The 12,494-nt window shown below is 41.6% G+C and overlaps 1 protein-coding gene across 1 annotated transcript; it reads left to right on the top strand.

The window, feature by feature from the left end:
- Positions 1 to 802: 802 nt before the first annotated feature.
- On the top strand, positions 803 to 9,944 carry LOC115246950 (uncharacterized). The gene is made up of 6 exons (XM_029826987.1): positions 803 to 1,136; positions 2,571 to 2,779; positions 2,917 to 3,016; positions 3,118 to 3,222; positions 3,908 to 4,416; positions 4,687 to 9,944. The coding sequence occupies exons 1-6, from the start codon at positions 1,098 to 1,100 to the stop codon at positions 6,062 to 6,064; spliced, it is 2,340 nt and encodes a 779-aa protein (XP_029682847.1). The 5' UTR covers positions 803 to 1,097; the 3' UTR covers positions 6,065 to 9,944.
- Positions 9,945 to 12,494: the final 2,550 nt, after the last annotated feature.

Genomic DNA, 12,494 nt, shown 5'->3' with positions numbered 1-12,494 from the left:
TACTGGGAAGTTGTGAACTGGACTCATGTGCAAGAGCTCAGTCCATTCACTTCGCATATGCTTTTTCAAATGAGTGCAATTACTCATGCATAAGGCACCCTTATATATGTATAGTCCTGTGTGATAGGTACAGCTGTGTGTACGTATTCTAAGTGTGTATTTCCAAATACACATCTATTGCTTGCTCTTCTTTGTGTGCCTTTGCCTTTGCATTCTGTTTACCTTTAAACTGGATCCTTTTGCTGCTGCTATATTGCAAATTTCCCTATTGTGGTACAAATAAAGACTTATCTTTCTGCTGCCACATGTGTTTGCATTTATGAACAGCTCTGAATAAAATTAATTTCTATTAATTGCACATATTCACTTGTCACAAGACCACAGCATCAAATAAATCCTTACTCAGTGGTTATAACATATCACAGAGTATCAAACTCTGATGTAAGATGCTTTCATGGGTGCTAAATTTAAAGGTTCAACTAACCAACAGTTCTTCAACCAGGCTGGGTAGATTAAAGTAGCTAGGTAGATTTTTTAAAGATCAGTCATTTGTATGCTGGACTACATCTCCCAAAATGCCTGTGCTCAGCCAATAGATCGAAAACAGAGAGCTGGAACTTTGTTTACTGCAAGCGCCCTGCTGTAAATATTTAAGCTTGAGGAGTCAGATTGGAGGATGTCCAGAGGGAGACCACTGTGTCTGATTGGCTGGTGTCTCTAAAAAGCCCACCAATCAGATGCTCCTCTCCCTGTGACTGAATATGTTTCTCTCTACATTTTGTATCAGTCTGTGCATATTTTGTGTTGCAGCACTGCATTCCTGCATCAGTATGTGTATGCATGCGCGCAGGAGGCTGCACTTGGATGATGTGAAGGAAGGGGGGAGGGGGCAAAAGTAGAGCTATTGCTAAAATAGACAAAAAGAAGACCAGGACACAAAAGAGAAGACCAAGGAAAGAACTGAGGAGGGGGTGATAGTAAAAAGACACTCTGAGCATTTTGAACATATTGTAGTGACAGCAACAGTAAGGAGAAGGAGGCAGTCTCTTGAAGAAAGCATCAGCATCGAGGATTTTCTCTTCTCTGTTGCCGTGACGATGGGTTGTTGGCTGTCGGGACCATGGATGGCTGAAATGGTAGATATCAAAAAGATTTGAGTCTTCTTCATCCATAAGGAAGTCATATGATGCGTATTTTATCACGCTTGATCTGCATAGTAGAATCATTTTATGTGTGTGCTTAACAGGGGGTGGGAGTGGTGGAGGTGGTGGGTGTGTGTGTGTGGGGGGGGGGTTGCCCACAGACCTGCTCACATATGCGGACACGAGACGGCATAATGTGACCATTTTTGCAGTGCTCGGCATTCCTTCAATATAAAGCTTTAACAAATAGATGCTGGTCCTTCCTCAAATTTCTGTTTCTGGGTTTATGTAGACAGAGTTCTCAGGAATGTGGTGTGCATGAAGAAAAATTGTTGTTTAGCGTTATCTTTAGGGTTTTCTTCCCACAGTTATCCTGTGTCTCCACACACGGGTGCCATTTTGTGATTCTTAGCTAATGGTGTGTGTGTGTGCGTGCGTGTGATGTGTTTGCGTGTGTGTGCACGCGAGTGCGTGTGTGTCTATGCATGCATGTGTCTGTTGCAGTTGAATGTAGCAGTGGGTGAGTCATGGTTGTGATGTGCTGGAGTTAACAATAATGTTCATGCCTCTGATTCAATGGCTGCATGTGTGTCTGACAGCAGGATGAGCTTCAAACTGGCTTCCAGGCATTTAACCCTTTAGTGTCAACATGGACACAATGTCCAAACTGCTCACGTTTGTGGCACTCGCCAAATTGAAACTGTGTTGTTGCTGTTCTGGAACTAGTTCAGCATCTCTTTGGGCAGAGTTGTGTCTTGCAGCTAGTTATACTGTATATTTCTGTAGATTAGATTATATAAACTAGTCAAAATGGCAAAACAAATGTCAAAATGGCAGTGTGCCATTGGCTGGCATGGCTCAATTATAGGATTCCTTCAGTGATACAATTTATCACTTAAAGTAAAACAAATTGTAACAAAGGACCATGTGTCACGTCATTAATTAGCTGTCTATCAATTGGACTGACACACCACTGTGTGATGGTCTGTTAGAGCATCTCTGCAGCTTTTTACAAAATAAACCTTTTTCTTTTACCACACAGTTTTCTGTGAATACATGCTGACATGTATGAGATGTTCTCAGGAATTGAAGCTTTGGATGGAGTGAAAAGCACTCAACAAACTTAACTTGTTAGTATCAAATGGTCAAGAATGAACAAAAGGCTTTTAAAAAATGTACCTATTACTACATACATGTGGAGCAGAAAGCAACAAACACGCTTGTGAATCTTGTGGATTACCATCAGCACTTATTATATCATCATGTCCATATTGGAAAACAAGCTGTGCATATTAATAAACAGTTTTAAGATGTAAGAAATGCAAAATCAGATGGTGTTTAGGTACAGTGCCACCCAACACCAGGGTTAGGTTGCACATTACCGGTTGCTTGCTAACATCATCACTCTCGCCTGTCTGCTCATCTCAGAGGAACGGGAGGAATTTTCCAAACTTGAGCCAACGGGATGCTATGCAAATCCTTGCTGCCACTCAGTATCCGATCACAATGCAAATCAAAAGTCAGAGGAGTCATGCTGATGAGGCCACCTGGGAGCCGCTCCCACTTCATCTGCAGCGTCTCAGCTTGCCCCTTCCAATGATGGGTGTGGGGCCCAACACGCCAACCTACCAAGAGAGGTAAAGAGTTTATTCTCATCATAGTCAAACTTCTGTACCTTGTGTTACAGTATTATGTGGGATATTTCATCGTTTCCAGTATATATTAAACTCATGTTGCTTTAAAAGTCTGTTTCTGAACCCCCCCTCCTCCACAGGCATTACTACAACCACCTGCCCCTACCACGCAATCACTGTGATGGGCGCTACGGCTACCTGCCGAGCTCCCCGAGGGACACTATGGACATTGGATCCCAGGTGACAACAGTGATAGAATTACATTAATCCTGATTAAATAGAAGAATATCCAAATGTATTTTTTCTTTCTTTTAAAATACAACAAAAACACTATCAATCAGGATCCTGAATTGATAGTGATAGCCAGCCAAAGACCAAAGGAACAAAGTTGCTTGGTAGGATGTTGCAACCCAACGTTAGAGGAACCCAATGACTGTCATAGCAAGGTAAGAAAAAATGGCTTAGAATGTTGGGTAATCCATAAATACACATAATGGCAACCAAGATATTTAAAGCAACAGGGGAATTAATTTTCTAGAGCAACAAAATATATACATTTATCTATTCAGCTGTATATTTAGCAACAATAAGGAGTAAAGTAAGCAAGGATCTCCCACAGCTAATTAGCGGAGCTAAAATACTGGCAGTGTATTTGCCTATGATCTCATTTTGACTTGGGCAATTACAAAGGTATGCATTTCTGAAATGGTTGCATGTCATGTTAGAATCAAATACATACAGTGCAATATAACTCTAGAAATATAAAATATAGAAATTTGTTCTTCTTTCATTTGCCCCCAGTATCAGACGATTCTATTATTTTCCTACCTGGATTGAAAGAACAGCAAAATATATGATATCGACCACATTCGGATAAAACATTATTTGTCGTTCTAATTAAGAGCGAATAAACGCAAGGTTTGGGCATCACTACTTGGACAGATTGCTGCAGCAGTTAGAAATGAATTAAGAGTATTCTTAATAAACCACCATTTTTTACCTATATATTTTATACCATTTTAGAGATATCTAGTCATTTCTCAGTTATACTGAAGACCTGCACAAGAAAAACAATATTTACCAAAATGCACTGATATTTATGCAAAGTAAATGTTTTTGGGGTGTGTGTAGGAGATGGACGATGATGACTTTATGCTGGAGAAGCCATCGGGCTTCCTTTCATTGCACCATGAGTTGGACAGTGGCCTGGGTTGGACTGATGGTTCCCTTCACCAGGGAGACCTCTCAGGCATGGAGACAGAAGAAGGTGGCATTGAGGACTATAAGTCGCACGGGACCCTATTACCTGGATCTTGTAGGGGCTTTGGAGGTGGTGGCTCACCTTCCTCTGAATCCTATATCTCTTCAGAGCTCAGCGATTCAGGCTTTTACAGTGTGAGCACTGGGGAGTTCAGGCACTTTCAGAGACTGTTAGAGAAACGAATGCGGCTATACAATGCCAGGATACAGCATCAAGGGGAACCTTGTGAGAGAAGGGAGCGGCGTGACAGCTGTCCCAAAAGTCACCGGGAGCTGTTGGAGTCCATTCCTGAGGCACTGACAACCCAACCTCCCTACCAGAGCCGGCAGGTCGCGATGGAGGAAGGTGTCCTAGAACCGCCAACCAGTGGACTTTTCAGGTACTTGAAAAATAGAAAAAAAGATTCTGTCTGACAGCCCAGTCACATCAGTGACACCAAAGGGACAATCTGAGCAAGAAGTAAGACTTAGTCTAGAAACTCTGAGAGCAATTCATGCTGTAATAGTTTCAAATCGATTTCAAGCAATTGAGTTCAATTTGGTTTCTCTTTTAGAATGTTTTCCAACATTTCATGTAAAATTACTGATTAATTTACTCCTGTTAAACATCTATGCCTCATACATATATTTTTATTGCTCGAATCTCACAGGGTTTCATCAGTTCAGTTCCATAAAGTTGAGCGACCTTGTCTGAATCGTCACAGTTCCAGCAGTGGAGCTCTGTTCAACCCCTGCCATGCGGCGGTCTCACGGATGACTGCTCCAGTCCTCTCAACCTGCAGCACTCCCTCAAGTCACCGGAAACCTTTCATACCCATGCAAGCGCACCAAGGATACAATTCAGTGAGTATGCTGAGAAGAAGCCGTACACTGCACCATCGCCCTCCTCCACAAGAGTACCGTCGCCGAGCCAGCCATCCAGCATCGCCGTCCTACTGTGCAGCAACTCTGCACCATTGTGGAGCTGTCTCACCGTGTAGGGTCCATCAATTTGCCAGAGGTCTGCCAGAGGAGGGGGAGTTAATGCTTGGAGCGATGCCTTCAAATGCAGCTGGTCTGGCACAATCAGTCCATCAGCATCCTGTCACTCTAGGACACATCCCCTGTGAGAGATGCCATGAGGACAACCCTTGCAACCAGGAAGCTCACCACGACTGGTGGCACTTACAAGAAAGATGTTTGATGCCTGAACCTATGGCGGCAGAAAGGGACAGAGAAATTGAAAGGAACCTGGAACAAAGGAATATACTAAAGAAGGAAGAGCTGGAGAGAGAGGCAGCGATTCAGGAGGAGATCAACAGGGAGGAGCAGAATGAGCAACTTAGGAACGGAGCAAGAGAACAGCAGCAATTTCAAAATTTGGCCCAATCTTTTCAAATGGGTGACATCAATGACACCTGGCCAAAACCAGCCAGCCGTCAGTCCCAGGCTGGGGTTATAGGTAGAGGTCCCTACAGCACCTTGGAGGGGCACACAGGGGCTTGCACTGCTGTTGGGTCTCATCCACGTTCTGATCTGTTTGATCCAGACACCAAGCCCATCTCAACCTCAAGGTTCTCCAGAAACCAGCTTTTAAGGGACAGAGCTTCTCAACTTGCAAATGAACGTAGCGGGATGAGCACAGATGAGGAAACCAATAGTGACATGCTGATGGGTCGATACTGGACTCGAACTGAGAGGAAGGAACAATTCTTATTGGCCCGTGAGCAAAAGCAGCAACAGCAGCAGCTGCAGGCCAAACTTGCACCTGCACGAGATGCCGTCAGCAGGGGAGGGGCCCCTGCTGATGGGGAAGCAAGCTTTACTGAAAACATGGGTTTGGTGGACAATCGAGCACATGGACCACTTATAGGGGGAAGATGCAACATGGCTTTGAAGCTGAGCCGGAGGAAGCTCAGTCGTCTGAGGAACAGAAAGCTGCTGGATGACTGGATAACAGTTGAGGAGTTGCTAACTCATGGGACCAGACTGGACAACCAGGAGGACACGCTGTGCCCAAGTTCCCTTTTGACAGTCACTACTGTCTAATTGTGTTGACACCACATTCACCTGCTATCGTGTGAGTGATGGAATGTGTGTGACATTATTCACACTAAGTTTTTCTCTTCTTTTTGTTCCAGGTTCTGAGTGTAATCTCTATGTTTTAGGGTGTGCAGTGATGCACTAGATGTGCTTTTTGCTGTCAGATTGGAGTCCATTTATAATCTCACACAGTGCCAACTAGTGTACATCACATCACCATTCTTAATTTAACGCAACTGCAGTGTGTTCCATCGTGGGGTTAGTCCAAAATATGGCTGTTGGCTAATGATTAGGTGTAGGTATGTATAAAATATGGAAGTCTGAAAATGTAGTGTCCACACAGTTCTCCCATTATGCTTTGGAATAGAATTGACACTGATTTTTCTTTCATTTATTACTAATTTTCTTCCACTTTATTGATCTCACCAGTGTCATTTGTCACGGCGGCTAATTTTTCAATTTGAATGGTATTCAATAAATGAGGCATCGTTCTGTGGCTGTGAAGCCAGGTCTTGGAGCTGGACGCTAAGCTCTTCACGAGTCAAACTGCTCCTCATTCACTCGTGATTGTGAGTCTTTCATCAGTATTTTCTAAGTCTACTGAAGTAATTTCCCTCTGGTGTTCTTCTAACATGTTTGTCACAGGTCGTGCTTTCCTTGTGTTTTTAGAGCGTAGATATAATTGATTTACACATTTGCATTTGCACATGTGAAGCTGAGTCATTTTTCTCACAGCAAGGTTGAAATAGACATTGTGCCATCTCATCATTTATGAAAATATCAGTGTTTGTGTGTCAAAGAGAGAATAGCACTGCTGTACACCATCTCAACTAAAAGCTTTAGTTGTGGACGTGTCATGAGTGCAGCAAATGTGCACATGTCAGCGCATGGATATGTGTCTTCAGAAAAATGGCCCTTATTTCTCACAGAATATTTGATAAAATTACAAAAACCATTCTTTATTTCCTGTGCATTCCAGATGCTTAAACCAACTGTGTTGTTTCTGGGAGCAGAACCCTTGTGAATGCTACAGCTGCTTGTGTGAGATCATAAAATGACTTTACGTTATCGGTGCCAGGCAACCGATAAGCTGATGTCATGCATACGTTGATGACTGGAAATTAGAGATCAAGTCTTTTAACCACTTTATAGAGAAACTCTGTTTACAATTGTGTCCTGATTTATGTGCTCACTCAGCATGAGACGAGCCACCCTGCTCAGGAACAACGAATGAGAACTGGGAGTTCAACCTATGTAAAACACTTTATATGCCATATTTCCGCCACATCCACCAACCCTAATGCGATTGCAGCTGAGTTAGAACAAAGTGTCACTTTAGAGGGTTAAAACTGGTGTTTCTAACAGGCAGTAAAATGAACAACGAACTCTGCTACACTTGTTAGAAATATACATCAGCCAAACTTAGTTGAGAGTATAAAATATTATTCTTATGAAACTTTATATTTTCTGATCCAGTTATAGAGATGAAGATGATTGTACCCCCAACCCCCAGTGCACAATAACTAAAAGAAAAGAAATATTTTAGAATGCCTTTCACATGAAAATGAAAATGAAATTTCTTGAAAACAAGCAAAGCCACCGAGTTTACAACGATCCTGTGAGCACCTCCAGTCTTTGGATGATTACACAAACCAAACGTGATGCGTTCTGGATCTTTTGTGATGACCCAGAAACTTCAGACCTTTAAGCTTTACAGAGGTGCCAGGAGGATCCATCCCTGCCAGGTGTCAGGAGCCATTTAAAAACCTGCCCTGTCTTGTTTTCATGAACGTCTCTTTCCTTGAACACACTAAAAATGGTTGGCTGTTTATAAAATAACCCGTAGTCCTTGGCCGGCTGTTTACGAATCTACCTGCACAGCTTCCCTTGCATGTTTATTGGAATCTGAAGTGGCATCTTGACCGTTTTATAGAAGCTGCGGTCACTCCAGAAGGGTGAGGCATCTTTTGTAAGCAGGCAACTTTTCAGCCATGACAAATAGGCTGAGTACATCTGAAAACTTCCAGTTTCAGGGTTGCAGTTTGCTAATAATATGCAATAATTCCTCAAGCTGCTTTTGATGTATTAGTATTGTTGTGTTCACTGTCAATTTTCCAGTGAGCGCACTCATTTTCAATTAAACACATACGTAAGGACCACAAGTGCACAAAAAACCTTCAGTTGTTGTAAAACTCAAACTTTTGCACATATTTCTATTAAGAAAATCTCACATTTATGTCGTTGGGACCTGAGAAGACTATAGATAGATCAAGAGTTCTGTTGATATTTTATTTTGAAACTGTCATAGTGATTTATGGAAGGAAAAAATAACACTTTATAGTCAATATATGGGAGATACTGTATGTCAAGATTATTGTGATGTTACATATCCCACGTAAAATGTTTTAATGATCTTTAAAATACTTTCAATCATCCCATTGTCCTTTTCAAGATATTGATTGACATTTAGGCACAAAATGTGAATATTGTCCTTTTAAAGAAGTTCAATTTTTTTCTTGTTTTTTTGTATTCTTGACATGTAAATAGTGATTTTGTGGAAAGCGATCGGTGAGAATAAAGATAGTGCAACGTGTCTTCCTGCAGATATCATACAAATCATACAAGACTGTAAAATGTTTTCTTTATTAGTCTAACAGGCTAATGCTGATATATTGGGTTAACATCAATGTCACACAGACAGTAAATACAGCACAGAAATGAAGAGTTTCAATATCAGTAATGTACAATGAGATGTGCCATGTCTAAATAAGGAAGGGGATCTCAGCGATGTGGCTAAAGCTCTGATTCAGATGGATATCAGACGAGACAGTTTCATTTGCACGGTTAGCTTGCATCAGCAACAACAATTACAATCAGCATCAAAAAAGGTCGAACTGTCCAGACTAGTTATAAAAGGCTTTTAGCAAAGCTGGACAGAAGAGTGTAATGCACACCCACAATATCCTTTAGCGCACCAGTCTCTTATGGTGAACGCGCTTAGCATGGAATCATTCACTGAACTGAGATTTTAGTGATAAACTATTGATTGATTGAAAATATTTTATTTCCCATTTCAGAGGAAATAGATGAACATTATTAATTTTTGTATTATTATAATTGTATACTTTTGTGCCACTGATGACAGGCTGTCCACTTGTGTTGTCTTTACGATAGCCTATAATCAGCCGCTGACTCAGACACAACAGGATTTTTATTTTTTCGTCGATTGCTTGGGCAAATATTTCGGAGCAGGAAACTTTTAGACCATTGATTAAAAATTTGGATATAAAATTGGCAAAGCTGATTGACAATCTGTGCTGTTGGTGTTTGCAGCGTTTGACATGTTTTGTTGCAATGTTGTGGCTCCTTAGGTTGTTGAGGTTTTCCGATCTAGGCAGTTGCTCCTGTTGACAGCAAGCTACGCTAATCTACACTAGAGCTCTGAATCAGACATCCATCTATTCAAATGTATGTAGAAAAGGCAGGAAAAAACAGGGAATTGTGCAAGAGACAACATTTTGAGATGAGAATTTTAAAAACCAAAACCAAAAAAATCGAACCCCCTAAATCGAACAACCAGTCTTTTGCCTTAATTTCCCCACTTTCCATGTGATTTATGGATGTTTAAGGAAAAAACCTCCTTCCTGCCTTTGCTTGAGTTACACAAGAAATGAAGAGCTGAAAACAGCATTGTGATGTAAACTTGAAAGCACACCAGAGCAGACACACTTGTTGCTGGGGAAGTTCATACGTGATTTGGCACATCTGACAATCTCGCCATCTAGCCTCCAATGTCACCGTCATCTCACTGGGCGAAGCCAACACCAAGCTGTTTCATATATGATGACAATGTATATGTGATTTAATAAAGAGCTTATAATTAGCTAAAACTGACTCTTGGGTCCTTTTGACAGCTACTTCATCAGTCTATAATGATGGATATGTCCATTTAATTCCACTGTCAATCTGTCCTGGCGTGAATAGGTGCCACAGAATTCCGTTAAATGTTAGTTTGAAGCTTCAGCATCGCATTGATAAGATACAGTACATGTGAAAATACAAGAATATTCTGGTACAATATCCAAAATGACGACATTTGGCTTGTGCACAACCTCAAGTTTGGGCACTCAATCAGCACACCCCCGGACCCAGTGTGCATTTATTATTGCCTCTAGAGGGCACTGATTACCGGACTAAATAATGAATGTAAAAGAATGATCACAAGTCTTGCGGTTTGAGAGTCACTGTAGTAATCATACAGTATCTGTGCTGAAACATTTAAAGTGCACTAGATTAAGTGTGCAGCAGACACCCCTCTGATAGATGATGACACAAAGTGAACCCGAGAGAGACTAAAGTGGTTCCTGGTCTTCTCCACAGGGGTCTGTGGGTGCTCAAGGCTCTCTGGTGAGTAGCAGTCTGCTGGGACTCATAGACAGTGATTGGTAGCAGCTCTGTCCAGCCCTGTGGAGATCTTAGGGGAGATCTGTCTACCTACGCTTCTGGTTGCCTGGTGATGTCTCTGCCATGGTGGAGATGAGGCAGACGTGCTCTACCACTGAAAGGGATACAGCAATTAACGTTTGAATTAAAATAAAATAAAACAATAACCTAAAATAGTCACCTCGCCTCGACAACACATGAGATTAACGGTTAAAATATGTACCAATTAATAGAAATATATCGGGCTTGTCAGGATCGTCACCGTGGACATTAAGGCAACATTGAGGCAACACAGCTAACAGGAAGTAAATTTATCCCACAATTACGCACAAAGGTCGCAGCCCGACAACGATTATTTATGAGGTCTACGAAACTCCGTCATTAGCGTCGGCAACGCGTGCTGCCGCCGTTTGGGTCGTCTTCGGGTTCACTCGTAATCTTCCGGTCTCATTCGGCTTGTCTCTAGGGCAGGACGGAGAACGGAAGTGTCTTTATTCTTTATCGGTCAGAAACATTAAGAGAATCACATTTGCAGGGAATTCACCTTTTTATATTTAAATAAAAGAAAATAAACTATACAAAATTATATACAGAGTGCAAAACCACTTAACCTTATATAAATTTATATACAAGCTTTTGTCTTCAAGTACAGTAAATCCTAAATTCAGATGAGTTTTTTATTTTACTATAGTACAAAAAATAATTTGGGTATGTTTCAAATTTGCGGCAAGAGGCATTAATGGTTGTAAGTAGTAAGTGGTTGTAAGTCAAAAATAACAATAAAAATAATAATAATGTCAGTAATAAACAGACTTTTAGTTGGTAACAGAGCAGAAAATAAATTAGTTTAACATATTATACTCCAACACTATGTTACATTGCCCAATTTTTAAAGAAAAAGAAAAATAGTTGTTCATTTTGGCCTCGTTGGAGCAGGAAATAGCTCAACTGACTCAAATGATTTTAACATTTCACTCATGGAATGCTTCTTTCTTGTGAGGCAAAGATGAACACCACATTTTCCGCACTTCTGCTCTGTGGCCCTTGCGATAAGGGCATTACAGTGTTGGCGGTTGATTTTTGGCCAGTGAGCCACAGCATTGTAGTGGACCTCTGTGCTGGTCCACTGTGCTTCTTCCTGTCAAAGTCTTGTTCCTCATCCGACGATGGCCACCACCTCTTCTTGGTCGAGAGATCTTTGCCTTGCATGGAGAGGGCCTGTCCAATGGCTGTTCGGATATCCAGCGAGTCCTTCTGCTTCTCCTGTGGAACATTCGTGGACTCAGAATCACGCCGGTACAGCGCCCAGCTGTTGAGGCTCACCATGTTCACAAAGTGAAGGAACCTGTGGTAATACTCCTTTGACCTTATGTTACGCCAGCCATGAATTTATTAGATTAGGGTGATGATGCACGGTCAGTCCACAGACACTTTCTTCCTCAGATGTCTGTCCCACCTCTGTGTGTCGGAAACAGGTTTGGCACTGGCAAATGCGTGAGCAACCACCATCCCACTGCTGTCGAACAATTTGACAGCTCTAATCTCGACACCGTCAGCAACAGCCATTTGCTATTCTTCGGTAAAGGGACATACTATGTTACGAAACCTTGTAATAACCATAAACTCACCGGCCACTTTATTAGGTCCACCATGACCTGGATGTTGGTGCCAGATGTGCTGCTGAGTATTTCAGAAAACGCTGACTTCCAGTGACTTTTAAGCACAGTCATCTCTAGGGTTTACAGAGAATGGTCCAGAAGAGAGAAAATAGCAGTGAGACATCTGTGTGGATGAAAATGCCTTGATGTGAGAGGTCAAAAGAGAAGATCTTGAAAAACTCTTCATCTTCAGGCGGGCCACTGTAACCATCTTTTCATTCATTGAGAACATGTTTTAATTGAGCCGCAACCTTTTCGTATTCCTTGTATTGCTTTGAAATGACCAGAATAGTTTCTTTAGCTCTATAATAGTTTTCTCTGCCATTAAATGAAAT

The sequence above is a fragment of the Takifugu rubripes genome, chromosome 19, assembly GCF_901000725.2.
Source record: "Takifugu rubripes chromosome 19, fTakRub1.2, whole genome shotgun sequence".
Taxonomy (NCBI): Eukaryota; Metazoa; Chordata; class Actinopteri; order Tetraodontiformes; family Tetraodontidae; genus Takifugu; species Takifugu rubripes.
Note: the sequence above shows the minus strand (reverse complement) of the source record. Positions and strands in the feature narration are given on the sequence as shown.